The sequence below is a fragment of the Camelus ferus genome, chromosome 7 (assembly GCF_009834535.1).
Source record: "Camelus ferus isolate YT-003-E chromosome 7, BCGSAC_Cfer_1.0, whole genome shotgun sequence".
Classification (NCBI taxonomy): domain Eukaryota; kingdom Metazoa; phylum Chordata; class Mammalia; order Artiodactyla; family Camelidae; genus Camelus; species Camelus ferus.
In genome coordinates, this window is record NC_045702.1 from 80249463 (window position 1) to 80268437 (window position 18975).

Genomic DNA, 18975 nt, shown 5'->3' on the forward strand with positions numbered 1-18975 from the left:
TAATTTCTTGATTCATTATTTTGTTTGTTCTAATTTATAAGAGCTCTTTGTGTTTTAGAGATACTAACTTTTTTGGGGTTTTTTTTTTGGTATTAGCAATTATTTTTTGTGAGTCTTTTAACCTTATGTAATGTTTTGTTTTAAAAGTTTTTGATTTGTGTGTGCACGTGTTTTAAGTGGCAGTAGTTTCTCCCCAAGCATCCAGTGCCAAAACTTTAGTAATATTTCTGTCTTCCTCCTCAGTTCTGATAAGTTGCTTGTTCTAATTGGTCCTTCTGTAGTGGTGTTTAGTCTTCTGTTAGGTTGAAACTCCTTAGCTTACATCTATATTGTTGGTTCTGCTTGCTTTGGGGATTTTCCTCTTCAAGCCCCTCCCATTTTCTGCATTCAGGTTAATCTTAAAGTAGCACTTTGATTCTGTCATTTTTCTTTAAAACATGTTTACAGAGTCAAATTCTTTAACTGGGCATTTAAGATTCTCCACCCTAGACTGACCCAAACTATCCTTATTTCTCACTATATATGCTGATGACAATACAAACTGGGCTCCTTACTATTTTAAAAACATGAAGTTGTAAGCCCCCTGTACCTTAGTTTATGCCCTTCCCTCAATTGGTCATACCTACCTGTCCGTTCTTCCAGCCATGCTCAGAGGTGTCATTTTATCTATGAAGCCTTCTTCATAAGCTCATCCAGAAGTGATTTCTGTTAATGCTTTTTGCCCTGAGGTCACTTTAATGAATACTTATTACATCCAGGCTTGCATTAATTAGAGTTGTTCCCCACCCCCATCAGGTATATTGGACATGTTTCATTCATCCATTTTTTAAAAAAATCAATTTTATTGAGGTATAATTTTATGTACAGTACAATCTACCAATTTTAAGTGTACAATTAAATGGGTTTTGACAATTAGGTATATTTGTATTACCATTACCACAGTCAGGATAACTGGAACATTTCTTTGTATTGTCCCCTAAAGTTCCTGTGCCCCTGTGCAGTCTGTCCCCCTACTCCTACCTGTAGTCCTTGGCAACCACTAGTTTGCTTTCTGTCACATTTATTTTACCTTTCTTGTATGTCATGTAAATGGAATTACATGGTATGTAATCTTTGATGTCTGCTTTCACTTAGCATACTTTTAAGATTCATTGACGTTGAATGTTTGAGTAGTTCTTTTTTATTGCTGAGTAAAATTTCATTTGGATATATTGCAATTTGCTTACCTGATTACTGAGTTGGTAAGCAATTGAGTTGTTTCTAGTTTTTGGCTATTATGAACAAGACTGCTGTGAACATTTGAATACAGATCTTTTGTTTTTATTTCTTGTGAGCAAATTAGGAGTGGGATTGCTGTGTTGTATGATTCAGTAGCTGACTTTATAAGAAAATGTCAGCCTGTTTTCCAAAATTACTGTACCATTTTGCATTCTAATCAGTGTATGAGCATTCCAGTTGCTTCACATCCGCATTGAGACTTCAGTTTTTGTCAGTCTTTGATTTTAGCTGTTCTAGTAGATGTATAGTGATATATCATTCCCTAATGACTAACAATGTTGAGCATCTTTGCTCTTCATATCTTTTGTGAAGTGTCTTAAAGTCTTCTGTGTTCTGTTCATATTCTTTATGAATTGGGTTGTCTTACTGAGTTGTATGTTACTTACCAGATACATGTTTTGCAAATGTTTCTGTCAGTCCATGGCTCACCTTTCCTTATCAGAAATTTCAAAGAGCAGAAGTTTTAAATTTTGATGAAATACCATTTAGCAATTTTTTCCTTTCATAATTTTTGCTTGTTCTGACCCTTCACCCCACAGCTTTGCCTAACTCATGATCACAGATTTTTCTCCTTGGTTTTACAATATGTATCTTTAATTTATCACAGTCTGCCTTCATGTGTAATTAACATTATAAGAGCATGCCTCCATTTTCTTCTTCTCATTTTTTGTTCTTTTCTTGTCATATGTTTTGTTACATATAAATATGGAATTTAAAAATGAGGAAAGGCACTTATATCTACTTTGGTATATACCTTTTCAAACATTTCTTGTTCTGTTGTGTAGATTCAAATTTTGATATAATATTTTTCTTTGGCCAGAGGAATGACTGTGAACAATTCTTTTTATGCAGATCGGCTGTTTTGTTTGTCTGAGAAAGTCTGCATTGTGAAATATATTTTTGCTGGGATTGGAATTCTGTATATACTTTTTTCCCCTAGATGCTTTGACTTATTCCACTTTTGACTTGCATCATTTGATGAGATTTTCCACAGTAGTTTGTTTTTGCTCCAGCTACTGGATTGTAAATTCCATGACATTATTTTTTAATCTTAGTGTCTCTTAAGCACCTGCCACCTGTGGGTATCTAAGGTAATAGATACCTGGCAAATGATATTAAATTGATTTGGATAATAAAATATCCAGCACCTCAGAGTTAAAACATTTTCACAGGGATTGCATTGAATCTGAAGATCTGTTTGGGAGTCTTACTGTCTTACTGATGTCATCATCTGATACATGAACATGGAATGTCTTTCCATTTATTTAGATTTTCCTTAATGTTTTCAATTTTTTTTTTTTAAAGTTTTCAGAGTACAATCCTTGTACTTTTGTTAAGTTTATTCCTAGGTATTCTTTTTAAGGCTATTATAAGGGGAACTGTTTTTGTAATTTAATTTTGATTGTCCACTGGTAGTGCATAGAACTATATTAGATTTGGCTAATAACAGGGTCTAATATTAGCCTATGAATAAATTCACAATGAGTAGAGCTACACTAATTAAAAGTATATACCTTTGTGCAAATCAAGTATCAGGCCCTTTCCTCTGCTCTTCTCATCATCTTTTTCTCTCTTCAAAAATACATGGTCAGGATATGATTCAGTGAAACATGAAGGCAGTTATGCCCAGTGGAGTAGAACTTGTTTGCCTGAGCAAATCTGCAAAAAGTCAGCCATGTGTCTTTTATTTATTTTTTTTTAACTTTTAGTGTTGTGTTAAGAATGTAAAGAAAAGGAAGTACACTTTTATAATCACAAAACATTTCAGTGTTATGTTATTTATTTTTTCTAGTTTTAAAAATAACCATACATTTACTCAAATTTTAAATGGAACAGTCAGTGGTCGTTAATATATTCATAGAGTTGTACACAACCATCACCACTAATTTTAGAACATTTAATCAAACCTGAAAGAAACTCAGTGTCTATTAGTAGTGACTCTGCAGTCCTACCTCCCCGAGTCTCTGACAACCACCAATCTACTTTCTGTGTCTATAATATTCCCTGTTCTTGACATTTAATATAAATGGAATCATACATTTTTTGATGTTTTATGACTGGCTTTTTTCACTTAAGCAGAATGTTTTTAAGATTCATGTATGTTAGCATAGATCAGTACTTGTAGCATGTATCAGTACTTCATTCTTTTTTTGGCAAAATAGTATTCAATTCTGTGGATGTACTACATTTTATTGTCATTTGATGGATATTTGGGTTGTTTCCACTTTTGGCTATTTTGCTCCTTTCAACATTTTTACTCCTTTCAATATTTGTATACAGTTTATGCATGGAGTATGTTTTTATTTCTCTTGGGTATATACCTAAGAGTAGAATTTCTGAGTTGTATGGTAGGTCTATTTTTAACATTTTAAGGAGCTGCCAAACTATTTCCAAGGTGGCTGCATAAATTTTTATATTCCAACCAGCAATATTATTAAGGTTCCAGTTTCTCCACATCATTGACAGCTGTCTTTTTTGCTCATAGCCAACCTGTTTAAAGTGCTATCTCATTTTGCTTTTGATTTTATTTCCCTTATGACTAATAATGTTGGTCTTATGCACTAATATTTTTTATCTTTGGGGGGGAAATGTTTATTCAAATCCTTTACTCATTTTAAAATCTGATTGCCTTCTTATTGTTGAATCTTAAGAATTCTTTATATATTCTGGATACAAGTCTTTTAATGTGACTTTTAACATTTCTCCTTCTCCTAGAGAGATGAACTCTTGTATTTGGGAGAGTTAACTTTTTGTACAAAGAAATGAAGTCTTCCCCAAGTAACTTGTTGGTAACTACTTGGGCTATTTTTAGTGGTGTAACTTTGGGAAAGTCACTTAGCTTCTGAGACATTGTCTATGTACTCAGAAGAAGAAAAATTTTAAAAAGAATTCCTAGAGCAAGGTGTCAACAGAACAACCAAGAAACTAATAATTGGATTGGCAGATCTTGTGCCTTGAGTTAGCTGGGTAGATATGTAGTATAAAGGAAAACACAAGGACTTAAAAATAATACAGATGTGGATTTAGGTGCCAACTCTGGTGCATTTGTAGCAGAACAATATCAAGCAGTTTATTTACTTATCTTTTTTGAGGCCTAGTTTTTCTACTTGCAAAATGGGATAAATAATTCCTATCCTAATTAAAAAACCGGAAACAACCTAAGTACTCTGAATAGGGAAGCAGTTAAATAAATTATGGTACAGGTATATGGTTTGCAGATGTTTTCTCCCATTGTATCACTTTGTTGATGTCTGTTAAGCATAGAAGTTTAACGTTTTAATGAAGTCCAATTTATTTTTTCTTTTGTTGCTTGTACTTTGGTGTCATATCTAGGAAGGCTTTGCCTAATTGAAATTCATGGAGATTTCCTATATTTTCTTCTAAGCTTTTTATAGTTTTAACTCACACCTTGGTCTTTGATCTGTTTTGAGTTGATTTTTGTGACTGGTGAGAGAAAGTGGTCCAGTTTCATTCTTTTGTGTGGGTAGCCAGTTGTCCCAGCACCATTCATAAAAAAGACTATTCTTTTCTTCATTGAATTATATTGGTACCCTTGTTAAAGTTATAAATTATGATTATGAATGTGAGGACTTATTTCTTGACTCTCAATTCTATTCCATTGTTTCACACATCCATCCTTATGCCAGTACCGCACAGTCTTGATTATTCTCACTTTGCAGTAATTTTTGTTACTGCAGGAAGTATGAATCTTCCAACTTTGCTCTTTTAGATTGCTTTGACTTTGTGTTTTAATTTTGGAGGGACAGGGTGGCAGGGAGATCCTTTGCATTTCTACGGGCATTTTAAGATCATTATGTGGAAAAAAGGCAGTTAAGGATTTTCATAGGGACTGCATTGAATCTGGAGATCAGTTTGGAAGTATTACCATCTTAATAATGTTACATCATCTAATACATGAATGTGGAATATCTTTCCATTTATTTAGATTTCCTTAATATTTTCAGTGGTGTTTTTGAGTTTTCAGGATACAATCCTTGCACTTTTTTATTAAATTTATTCCTGGGCATTCTCTTTAAGGCTCCTGTAATGGGAATGGGCATGCAAGTTGATTTTGATTGTCCATTGCTAGTGTGTAGAACTACAGTAGATTTTTCTATATTGATCATTTATCCTGCCATCTTGCTGACTTGGGTTTTTTAAAAAAAATTTTCTTTTTTTAATTGAAGTATAGGCAGTTTACAGTGTTGCATCAATTTCTGTGTAAAAACCTTCTCTTTTATTTAATTTTTTTGGCGAGAGGAGGAGGAGGTAATTGGGTTTATTTATTCTATTTATTTAATGGAGATACTGTGGATTGAACCCTGGACCTTGGGCTTGATAATCATGCGTTCTACAACTGAACTACACTCTCCCCCCGACTTGTTTATTAGTTCTAATAGTTTTTTTTAGTGTATTCCTTAGGATATTCTATGTACAAGATATGTTATCTGCAAACAGTTTTACTTCTTTCTTTCCTAGTCTAGTTTTTTTTCTTGTTGAATTGCAGCAGCTAGGATTTCAAGTACAGTGTTGATTAGAAGTGGTGAAATTAGACTTCCTTGCCTTGTTCATGACCATATAGGGGGAGCATTTAGTCTTTCTTTACAGAATAATTTTAGCTGTGAATTTTTCATGAGGGCCTAGTTTCATTTTTTGATTAAGGTTGTTTCCCTCAGAGTCTAATTTTTGGTGTAAAAAAAAAAATTCTGGGTGCTTTGGTTGACCCTTACAAGCCTGTGTAATTATCTATTACTGTCCTATGGGCTAGGAAAAGAGAAAATCTATTTTGTGGTATGTGTGTAATGATAGGCCATGTCAGTTTCCTCATAATACTATGCCTGAAGAAACATTCCAAAATGTTTTGTTATGGAAAAAATATGTATTAATGTTGATAATATTCCCTTTACCCGACTTGGGTTACTTAAGCATTCACGATTTTCTAAATTAAATTCTTTTAAGTTAATCAGTTGGTGTACTGGAGTGAAAATAAATTGGCATAACTTTTTTCATTTTCATTAAATACAGTGACAATGTAAAAAACAATATAAAAATACCATACATTTTGATTTATAGTAATTTTTGGTAGTGTTCATCTTTAAACTTTTCTGTTGGTGTTTATCCTTAAATTTTTCTGTATTTTTTAGTTTTTTACAATGAAATTGTGTTACTTTTTTTAACCTACACTCTCTTTATATTTAAGACATATGAAATGCTTGAAAATAGTACAGAGGCATAGAGGAGGTGAAAGCCAGACTTTTTGTCCTTTTCATTTGCATTGCCTTTCAACTGTGTAACCATGTAGGTAGGTTAGTGTACATCCGTTTCCTGCATGTATATTCACATATAAATTTAAGTACACATAAACATTAAGAATATTCTTCTTGCCATAAATGTTAGTTTTTGCATACTTTTTTGGTTTAGCAGTGTGATTTGAAGATCTTTGACAGTGGCTACCTAGAATTCCATAATGAAATTTATCAAGCTTTATTTTACCATCGAATTTTGGGCACTAAGATGTTTTTTTTTTCAACTTTTTGATATTATATACCATCCTTTAAAGGATATTTCTGTAATAACTTTGAACAAATATGGAAATGTTTTATAGGGTATATTCTTTAGGTGAAATTACAGATAAAAAACATTTGATAACTTCAATTTAAAAAAGAGAACTGAGGTAAATTGACCTTTGGCTCTGGCTTGGAGCTGCTCTCCTTTCTTCTTATGTGAATTTTTTTTTTGAAATGTCAAATATTTCTATGTATAAAAAACAACAACAAAGCATTTGATAGATATTACCAAGTTGGCCTTTTAAAAAGGCTTAATTAGCAATTTTATATTCCCTCTGATAATTGATGTGAGTGGCCATTTCTCTGCATTCTCATGAATTCTTCATATTTTCAGAATTTCTATTTTGGCCATTCTGATGGATGTAATTTTGTTACCAACACTTTATTTTGCCTTTTCTGATTATGAGGGAGGAGAGAGCATTTAAATTTTTTAAATGGCCATTTGTATTTCTTCTGTGACTGAATTATTTTTCTAATAAAGAAGATCCTCTAGTTACTAAAAAGAAGGAATAAACATAGAAAAATTAATTTTGCTCATTAAATCCCTATGGGATAATGGATTTAAAATGTTTGGTTGTTAATAAAAATAATAAATTCATCTCAGTGTTTATGTGAAGAAGCTAATTAACTAAATGTAATTCTGTCTCCTAAATCTTCTTAGTTTAAGTAGAAATTTATCAGTGGGCCTATGCACATTAGTTAACCACCTGGATATCAGTTACCCAAAGCATTCTGCTAGTATTTGCAGACATTCAGAGAAGTAGATAATCTGTTCTTTACTTTTATTAATCAATTCAGTGAGTAGCTTTTGATCTCTTATTACATGCTAGACATAGTTTTAGGCACTGAGGTTATACCTGTAAACAAGACAGGGATGGAGGAGAGGAGTACATATGTGCTAATTTATCTTTCTGATGAGGGAAAGTCTCACTATGAAGTTGATAATTAAATGGAGACCTAAATGATGAGAAAGAGCCAGCCATGTGATAATCTAAGCATCCAAGGAAGATACATGTTTTAAGGTATCAAGCCAAGAAGAAGCGTGACCTTCTGAAGACTTGAAAAGAGGCTAATGTTGCTGGAGCCTGCTGAGTGAAGGAAGGTGAAATAAAGATGAGAGGCAGTTTGGGTCTGTGGATCACAATCCACAAGATTTTTTTTTTTTTTTTTCTAAATGTATTGAGAAGCCGTTGGAGAGTTTTAGGCAAAGGCATGGCATCATCCAGTTTATGTTTTTAAAAAACAAAGACAAAATACAAGGCACTATGTAGCAAGTATTATATGGTTTCAGCAAATGAGGTTACAGAGGAGATGGGACTTCAGCTTGACCTGTAAAGACAGATAATAATTAAATAAATGGAGGGGAAGAATGTAGTATGGTTTGGTAGCAATAAATAATGCCTGGCTTCCAATTGGAGGACTTGCACTTGAGTATTGACTCTACCTTTTCATAGCTCCTGACATCTAAATAAATTTCTTAACCCTCTTTATCTTAGTTCTCCCATCTGCTTTCTCTGTGCTTTGGTTGATACAAACAGCAAGTCAAAATATCTAAAATACATTCAGATATCTAAAAATCATTAAGAATGATAAAGATCTAAAGAAGGATGCAGATAAAGCACTATAGGGATTCAAAGAAAGGAGAGCTTGCTTTTTCACTGGAATTGGTGGTACGGCTTTATGAAGAAGGAAGGACTCTTGAACTAGGCCTTGAAAGATGGATAGGACTTCAGTAGAAGATAGAGGGGAAAGGAATAATCTCTGTAGGTCAATCTGTAGGAGTTAAAGTCTTTGGAAGCATTAGGCAAATTCAGAACTTGATAAGGAAAGATAAGTTAGGATCAGACAGATCATGCAGCACCTTGATACTAGGCTAAGGAAGGTGAATTCTATTCAATGGAAGTACTATCAGCAGTGTACTTGATTCTGCAAATATTTATTGAGCATCTACTGTTGCCAGGTCTATGCTAGTCAGGGCTATGAAAATTCAGTGATCTCAGTTTAGTTGGAGAAGACAGATTATTTATTATTTTACTGAGATATGAACAAAATGTGGTAGGATTATTGCTCAAGGAACATCTCCAGCTGTCCAGCATAATAAGGGAAGGCTTTATAGAGGTGTGGTAGACATTGTGCTTTGAATATGTAATATCCCTTTGCTTAGCAGATGCAATAGGTAAAGAGGAATGTGAGAGAAACAGTCTAGGCCTGGCACTTTATGTGTTTTGGGATGACTGGCCAAGGTCTTCATGTGCAGTGCAAGACTGTGAAGAGTTTTGGTAGAGGGGTAACTGAAAGGTGGCAGTATGAAGAGTAAATTGGAAAGGGTAGAGACTCGAGTTAGGGAACCTGGTAAGAAGACTGTTACACTGGGCCAAGTAAAAGATGGTGTAGGACCTAATGTGAAATAGTAGCTCGAGGGGAAAAGAGCCTGGAAAACTGGAAAGATGCTTAAGATGTAGAATTGGCAGGACTTGGAGATCATTTGGGACCAGGTGGAATACAGAATGACTTCTGGATTTCTGCTGTTTCAGTGGATACCATTGCCTGAGGATAGGGTATATTTAAGGAGAAAGGGGGTGGATTTGGAGAGGAAGCCTAAGAGCTTCAGCTGTATTGTATTGAGGTGCATGTAGGATAGTTGGGAGGGGAGAGGATGACTTGGAGGAGAAATAAACATTCAGGTGATAATTTAAGCCATATAGAAGTGTAAATTAAATAATCATGGGAGAATGATTATAGTGAAGAAGAGGAATCTTAAGGAACACTGGAAAACAACCATAGAAGTAAAAAAAAAAAAAATCTGGGGAAAAAAGGTAATGGAGGTGGTTGGAAAGTGTTTTTTAAGGGTGTAGTTAACATTGTTATCATAGATATGGATATTTTTTCTTTGTTTCTTTTTTCCTTTTTTTTTTTTTTTTTCTTTTTTCCATCCAAGGGCAGGTCATTGTTGACCTCAGTACTTTCAGTAAGGTTATATAAGCCAGATTATAGTGGTTTGAGGCATATATGGAAGGATGAGAATTTGGCTGTAATTGGAAGGATAAAGATACAGTATCAAGATACCATTGTTTCCTTGTTTTTTCTTCTCTGTTTCAAAAGATTTTAGAGTTTTGAGTTATTTATTTCTTAAGGGGAAATAGTGAATGGACAGCAAAGAAAGAGTCACAGTAATGGAGTAGCTATAGAGGAGCCTAGCATAGTGCATCTCAAATTATAATGGGGAATCCTACTGAAATGTAGATTCTGAATCAGAAGGTCTGGTTTGGGGGCCTGAGATACAGCATTTCTGATAAGTTCCCAGATAAGGCTGATACTGGTGATTTGTGGACCACATTCTTTGAAGTAAGGATCTAGAGAATATGGGATTGATAGCAGTATAGAGGAGTTAGCCTTAGATAGGAAAGGGAACACGTTTACTCTGAGATCAAGTAGAATATAAGGTGGCTAGAGATAACAGATTAAGTTTGCAGGCAGGAAACATACCTATAACCTTTGTTTTTTCTGTGAATTAGAAATAAAGTGATTTTAATAAAAGACTGGGAATGGAGTTGTGAGCTTGAAGAAAGGTGTGGAGATTTGGAATAGTTATTTAAAAAAAGGAGAAACATGAGTGAATTTGACGCATATAATAATCTCTGAACAGTGAGGATTAGTTGGGTTATGATGTCTGTAGAAATAATTGGAGCAAGGAGACACTAGGTATGGGAAAAGAACAGTTATTTTTAGGATGATAAGGTAACCTAGAGGAGAGATCATGAGGTTTGAAATAAGACAGTGGCCTTGAGAATAGAAGAGGAAGGTGTGAATAATGGCCCTCCTCAAAGATATCCATGTGAATTTGTGATATGTTACTTTATATGGCAAAAGGGACTTTGTAGATTTAAATAGGCATCTTGAGATGGATAGATTATCCTGGATTGTAGGTCCTATGTTAACACAAGGGTTTTTGTAAAAGGAAGCAGAAGCTTCAGAGTCAATAAAGGCCATGTGATGATTGAAGCAGAGGGAGAGAGGAAATGGGATGATGGAAGCAAAGATCAGATGTTCTGGGACCATGAGCCAAGGAATGGACAGCCTTTATAAGCTGGAAGAGGCAAGGAGGCAGGTTTTCCCAAGAGACTGCAGAAGGAATAAAGCCCTGGTGACATGTTGATTTTAGCCTGGTGAGTCTGATTTTGGACTTCCGATCTACAGATCTGTAAGATAATAAATTTGTGTTTAAGCCACTGAATCTGTGAGTATTTTGTTACAGCAGCAATAGGAAACTGCAGGATAGTATGGATGTAAGGGAATGTAGAGTTAGAATCAATAAAATGAGACAATTGGTGGCATGTGGTATAGGCAATAGAAGACTAGAACGATTTCTAAACCCGGGTAAATGGGTGGAAGAGAGTGGTGAATTTAAAAATAGAGATGGGCAAGGAACAGATGCTAGAGGAAGGTGTTCACTTTGCATATAAGTATGGATTACATATGGATTAGTTTGGAAATGAGATAAATTTAATACTGCCATAGTACTTTTACAGTTAATAGAGCTGTTAGGTTATAGTGGTTATAGTTGCATGGCAACTATTATAGAACTATTTAGAGTTTTGACTGAGGCTGATGAAAGAGATGATTGAGAGAAACTGGTTTTTGAAAACTAATGCCACTTTATATAGTGCTTTTTTTTTCAGTCTGGGAAGCGTTTCACCCCCACTTTATTGAGATATAATTGACAAATTAAATCATAATATATTTAAGGTATCAACAGTGATGATTTGCTATATGTATATATTATGAAAGGATTCCCACAGACAAGTTAACACATTCAATACCTCACATATCTACTTTTTTTTTTTTTTTTGGTAAGAATACTTAAGTTCAACTTTCTAAGCAAATTAATTCTAATTATACAATACAGTGTTATCAGCTATAGTCACTATTTTATACATTAGATTCTCAGACCTTATTCATTTTATAATTGAAAGTTTTTACCATTTTTACCAACTTCTCCCCCATTTCCTCTACCTTCTAGCCCCTGGTAGTTACCCTTCTATTCTTTCTTTCTATGACTTTGACTTTTTTTTTTAAGGTTCCACATATAAGTGATGCTATTCAGTATTTGTCTTTCTCTGGCTTCTTCCATGTAGCATAACACTCTCTGGGTTCATCTGTGTTTTCACAAATGGCAGGATGTCCTTCCTTTTTTTTTTTTTAATTTAAAATTTTTTTATTTTAACTTTTTTTTAAAAATTGAAGTATAGTCAGTTTACAGTGTTGTATCAATTTCTGATGTACAACATAATGTTTCAGTCATACTTATATATATATATATATTCCTTTTCATATCCTTTTTCATTATAGTTTACTGGATTTCCTTCTTTTTGTAAGACTGCATAATATTACACATCTGCCCCACATTTTCTTTATCCATTCATCTGTTTATGGACACGTAGGTTGTTTCTGTATCTTGGCTGTTATGAATAGTACTGCAGTGAACGTGGGGGTACAGGCATATCTTGTTTTATTGTGCTTCGCAGATACTGTTTTTTTGTTTTTTTGTTTTTTTAACAAATTGAGGGTTTTTGGCAACTCTGCCTTGAACAAGTCTATTGGCACCATTTTCCCAATAGCATTACTTTTCAAAATTAAGGTATGTACGTTGGATTTTTAGACATAATGCTACTGTACACTTAATAGGCTAGAGTATAGTGTAAACATAGCTTTTATATGTACTGGGAAGTCAAAAAAATTGTGTGACTTGCTTTATTGCAAATTTACTTTATTGTGGTGGTCTGGGTATGCCTGTACAGATACCTCTTTGAGTTGATGGTTTCATTTCTTCTGGATATATACCCAGAAGTGAGACTGCTGGCAGTTCTATTTTTGACTTCTGGAGGAACTCCCATATAGTTTTCTATGGTAGCTGTGTCAGTGTACATTCTTATCAACATTGTACAAGGGTTCCCCTTTCTCTGCATCCTCACCAGCATTTGTTATCTATTGCCTTTTTGATAATAGACATTCTAGCAGGTGTGTGGTGCTATCTCATTGTGTTTTTGAATTGCATTGCCCTGATGCTTAGTGATATTGAGCACCTTTTCAGATACTTGTTAGCCATTTGGATGTCTTCCTTGCAAAAAGTCTATTCGAGTCCTTTGACCATTTTTTAATTGGGTTATTTGTTTTTTTGCTATTTGAGTTGTATGAGTTCCTTGTATATTTTGGATATTAACCTCTTATCAAAAATATTTTCTCCCATTCTGTAGGTTGCCTTTTTGTTTTGTTGATAGTTTCCTTTGCGGTGCGTGCATTTTTTTAGTTTGATGTAGTCCTACTTGTTTTTGCTTTTGATGAATCATTGCCAAGACCAGTGTCAAGGAGCTTACCCAATATTTTTTCTTCTAGGAGTTTTATGGTTTCAGATCTTGTGTTCAAGTCTTCAAGCCATTTCAAATTGATTTTTGTGTATGGTATAAAATAGGAGTCCAATTTCATTTTTTTGCATATGGCTTTCTAGTTTTCTCAGCACCATTTATTGAAGAAATTATTCTTTCCCCACTGTAGATTCTTGGCTCCTTTGCAGAAAATTAATTGGCCATTTATACCTAGGTTTATATCTGGGTTCTCCATTCTGTTCCATTGACCTGTGTCTCTGTTTTTATGCCAGTACCATATTGTTTTGATTACTGTACCTTTGGAATATAGTTTGAAATCAGAAAGTTGATGCCTTTAGCTCTGTTCTTATTTTTCAAGATTGCTCTGGCTGGGTAGTATGGATATTTAAACAATTCTTTCAGTCCATGAGCACGGAATATCTTTCCATTTATCTGGCTTTTTCAGTTTCTTTTACCTCCTTGGTTAAATTTGTTCCTAAGTGCTGTATTCTTTTTGATACTGTTATACATGGGATTGTTTTATTACTTTCTCTTTCCAGTAGTTTGTTGTTAGTTAAGAAACACGACTAATTTTTAATGCCGATTTTTGTGTCCTACAGCTTCAGTGAATTTGTTTATTCCAACAGGTGTTTGGTGGACTCTTTAAGGGTTTTCTGTCTGTAAGATCATGTCATCTGCAAACAAAGAAAATTTTACTTTTTCCTTTCTGATTTTTATGCCTTTTATTTCTTTTTCTTGCCTGATTGCTCTGGCTAGGACTTCCAATACTCTGTTGGATAAAAGTGGTGAGAGTGGGCATCATTGGCATCGTTATTTTATTCCTGATCTTAGAGGAAAAGCTTTCAGCTTTTCATTGTTGAGTATATGTTAGCTGTTTGCTTGTCATATATAGCCTGTATTGTGTTGAGGTATGTTCCTCCTGTGCCCAATTTGTTTAGTTTTTGTCATGTTGAATTTTGTCAGATGCTTCTTCTGCATCTACTGAGATAACCATATGGTTTTTATCCTTCATTTTGTTAATGTGGTTTATTACATTTATTGATTTGCATATGTTGGACCATCCATGCATGGGAATCATTTTCATACCTTTTTTGGGGGGGTTAGCAACAAGTTTTTGAAATGTACATAGCTGCTACTAGCGTATGAAATAAGCAGGGTGGAAACATTAGGCTAAAAAATACTGTGAATAGTGGCTACTCTATGAGACATCACATGTATAGAATATTTCTACCATCCCAGAAAGTTCTGCTGGGTACTGCTGTTCTATATTATTTTATATAATGGGAGATTGGATATTATTATAGTAAAATTTTTAAGAGTCAGTGTTTGCTAATTAGGCACAATTTCAGAGGACCTGGACTCTTGGAGAGATTGTGTGATACAGTCTAGTGAACAGTACACCATGCTGTCTCTCTAAGGAACACCAGCCTAATTGACAGTGAGAACTAACCAGTTGAGTTTTACATACTCAGTTTTTATCCTGATTCTTTTTTGTGTTATATGAATTTGTGAAACCTTCTTAGAAACGTAAAAAGGTCTTCTAACTTCTTAAAGCTATAACCTCTATACAAACAATAAAGTTTGTTACAAACAATAAAGTTATATACCTCTATATACCTATAACCTCTTACAAACAATAAAAACAAATGAGAAACAGGTAATATATGTTCACTGTAGATTCTACAGTATAGAAATATTAGAAAAAAACATTTTTAAAAAGAAGAAAAATCTTACATATAAAACAAGGACTTGCTATCTACGATCCATTTCAGTTCTTTTAGTAAGACATGATGTAATTCATTATATAGTCTTAGAGATCCACTTCTTTCTTACCCTCATAACTTTGTATGACTGAAGTATTAGATCATTAGTAAAAATGACCTAAATGTGAGGTTTGTGTTTTTACTTAATTTTAGATTCCCAAAATATGTCTGTTAGAAATAGTAAATATATAATTGAAATTGATTAGCAAATATGCAGTATCTGAAAGAATACAAGTTAACTGGGACATGAAATTTTAAAAGTTGAGGAACTTTTGAAGATAGATAGAAGAATTAGAGAAGAATGAAGTGTGTGTCTAGAAGAATTCAGTTGGTATAGAGATCAAATACCATAAAAATGTCATTTGTGGAATATCCTTTTTATAGATAAAAAATATTTTCTCTTTACTGATAACTTTCTTATCCAGATTCTGTAAGAAGAGTTCTGTAAGAAGAGTTAACTGTGTTGGGATTTTATCTTTGTTTTCTTAAGTAAGGTTTACTGATCATAAATTTCTTAGTTAAATGTAATTTGTGTGTCTGTATGAAACTGATGACGAGAATCATGCTAGTGTAGGAAGGTTGGTTTAAGAAAAGTTCTGTGCTGTTACCTGTGGTGAGATGACATTCTGTTCGCTTTCTGCGGCTGTGTACCTTGCTGCTGCTCATTAGTATCTGATCAGGGGATTGAAACATGACAGAGTAAGTGCTCTTGTTTTGAGTTCCAGGAGTTTAAAGGGAGAGGAAATTAAAAGTGTGGCAAAGTGTTTCATATTATGATACTTTTGGTACCTATATTAAAATTACCTAAGATATTTTATAACCAACATATTACTTTATATTTAGCCAAAGAGCTCTCATTTTCCATGAAATATTGTAAGCTTTCTTTTAATGATTGGTATTTATGAATTATTTAATGATAGGCAATTGTTAGATTAGAATGTTTTCCAAACCAGTGTTCCCATTAATCTAAAATAATGTTACATAAGTGCTTTATGTATAGTATGGAGTTTGTATGAAACATTAGCTCAGTGCTAAACATTGTTGGCCCTAGGTACATCCTGAAATATTTCTGAGAGAATGATGGAGAAGTCGAATTTGTAGTTGAGTTTGTCCTAAACCTAATCATCATTTTGTCTTCATACTAGAATTGTAGAATGTATTGCATAATATTTGTATATATTACATAATAATGCCAGATGCAAACAAAAATTTCCAGTTCTTCCTTTTCACTTCCTACTTTAATTATGGATTCCTAGGAGTTTCTTTGCTTCATTTACCCTCTCCCCATAACTTTTACAAAATTTCAGTAAGAGTTATCTTCATGGTAGTGTGTTGAATGTGACTCTGCCTACTTTAGAATTAAAAGATCTGGGTTTAAGACTTGGCGTACAGTTTAAATCAGGAAGGGTTCTAGAAGGAGACTGAATCCAACTCAGATGGTTCCATAGATTTTAATGGAGGACCACAGAGATAGGGGTGGATTGACAGAACCAACAGGGGATGTGTTTACTAGTTGTAGAGGGAAGCTAGAAGGGGCAAGGAAAATATAGCGTCATTAGAACCTGGTGAGAGATGTGGAGGAGGTGCCTGACAGAAGCAGTGGTGGAAGAGGGACACAGCTGTCATGAGATGTGGCCTAGAGGAAGGAGGGAGCTGGGAGGAAATAAGCTAGCCTTTCTCTGCCTTTTGATCTGCCAGTGATGGACAGCACTGGAACCCAGAAGACGTATCTGTTGAGGTCAGCTTCCTTGGGCACAGAGTAGGACAGAAGACCATTGGAGGGATAGGGTCGTGGCAGTAAGATAATAGCCAATACAACTACTAATGAGTTTGGGAGTGACTTCAGGTAATGGTTTAGATTAGATTTCTTATCTATAAACTGTAGATACTTCACTGGTGTTGATATGGGGATTAAATGAGCCATGTTAAACGTGTCAAAGTACTACAATAGTGCCTTTGTCTTGTATTTGTTTAAAGTTTTGATAAGGTGTGGATTTGAAAAGCTCAGCTTCATTTCACTTGGTGCTTTGCTGCATTTGTTCTGAGAAACTTTGGTTGCCACCATACTTTTGAATATATGTTTGGTTTTGTGTTTTCCAGTGATTTTTGAGAAGTGAGTTGCACAGTCATTATTAAGTAGTTCCCAAGATTTAAAGACTTTTTTTTTTTTTAAACTTACTGCCTAATGGTAGGTTTCGTCTTTTTCACTCTTGGTGTAGACAAAGCATTCCTTACTCCTGAATTTATGGATGGGGGTGTTTTTGAGATATAGAAATTGTCTCCCTGGTAAAAAAAAATTGTTCAGACTTCACCCTACTGCTTCTACCATTGGTGTATCCTTGTTGCCTACTTATATTTTCTTGAGACGGCAGTGATGCGTTGTTACAGTTTTTCCTCCTGATTCTTAACAGTATTTCTTCTCACAGAGATCTGCTTTCATCCAGTCTTATCTTTGAGCATTCGTAGGCCAGACCAAAATCAAGCAATAACGCTATTTTCAGGAAAAGTACAGCTTGTACTATACTGAAAAGCACTTTTTGTTTTTTAGAAGTCATCTTATAAGATCTGTATTTATGATTTTGAAATTAAATAATTTCTGTTTTGTTTCACAGACTCAAGTTAACAGTTTCTGTACATTTCAAACTGAACTTTTTTGAATTACTGACTAAATCTTAATTGTTTTCCACTAGACGGTCTGCCAAATCTCGAAGCAGAAGCCCATATTCATCTAGGCATTCAAGATCTCGTAGCAGGCACAGACTGTCTAGATCCAGAAGTCGTCATTCTAGCATTTCTCCTAGCACACTAACTCTGAAGAGTAGCCTGGCAGCTGAATTGAACAAGAATAAAAAAGCACGAGCTGCAGAGGCAGCAAGAGCTGCAGAGGCAGCGAAAGCTGCAGAAGCAGCTAAGGCTGCCGAGGCTGCTGCCAAAGCTGCCAAAGCTTCAAACACTTCCACTCCTACCAAGGGGAACACAGAAACTGGTGCCAGTGCGTCACAGACCAACCACGTGAAGGATGTGAAGAAACTTAAAACTGAGCATGCACCTTCTCCCTCAAGCGGTGGAACTTTAAAAAATGACAAGGCAAAGACAAAGCCACCTCTTCAGGTAGCAAAGGTGGACAATAATTTGATTGTAGATAAAGCTACCAAGAAAGCAGTTGTAGTTGGAAAGGAGAGTAAATCTGCTGCTACAAAAGAGGAACCAGTATCTCTTAAAGAGAAAACCAAACCACTTACACCAAGCATAGGAGCCAAGGAGAAGGAACAACATGTGGCTTTAGTGACCTCTACGTTACCACCGTTACCTTTGCCTCCCATGCTGCCCGAAGATAAAGATGCTGATAGGTAAGTGCAAAAAATTTTGTCAATGGCTACCTACAGAAAAAGATATGAGTTTGAATTGAGAAATGATTTGACCTCCTCCATCCTACGTTAAAAAAAAATCTCTATTAAAAATGAACTGTAGGTAAATGAATGAATTTTCTTTATTGTGTACATCTTAAAACGAAGCACATTGCTTGGAGGATAACAAAAATATAGTTTATGCTAAGAATTCCAGGTAAAATTTGCCATTGTCATGGGATACAACGTATAATTCAGTTTGAGCTTGGGAATTAGAAATGCCAATACTTTCTTCGGCTGAGTGTGCCTTGATGATATTATCAGAGACAGGACATTTTATGAGAGCGTCTGCCTTGGGTGATAGAGAGCATGTATCTTGATTATTTCTAGGTATTTTCAGTGGCCTTATAAGTTTGTTACTTAAGGTGGCCTTATAAATTTATCACTTTTTAACCTTTTATTGACTCAAGTTTTTGCAATTAGAGATTAATTACATATTACAGAAAACTTATACTGTGTTTATGCTTTTAATGTGTTTACAAACTTTTACTGTGAATATAAGGGGTATGGCTTTTTAAAATTTTTGAAACATTTTTATGAGAATGAATGTAAGAGTAACTTTGTAGTTTAAAAGAGT

The 18975-nt window shown here is 34.4% G+C and overlaps 1 protein-coding gene across 2 annotated transcripts in view; it reads left to right on the top strand.

The window, feature by feature from the left end:
* Positions 1-18975, top strand: part of CDK13 (cyclin dependent kinase 13) — a 104247-nt gene that overhangs the window by 7558 nt on the left and 77714 nt on the right. For both annotated transcript variants that reach the window (XM_032484258.1, XM_032484259.1), the window contains exon 2: positions 17682-18341. In XM_032484258.1, the coding sequence (XP_032340149.1) occupies positions 17682-18341 (660 nt within the window). The remainder of the gene's footprint in view (positions 1-17681; positions 18342-18975) is intronic.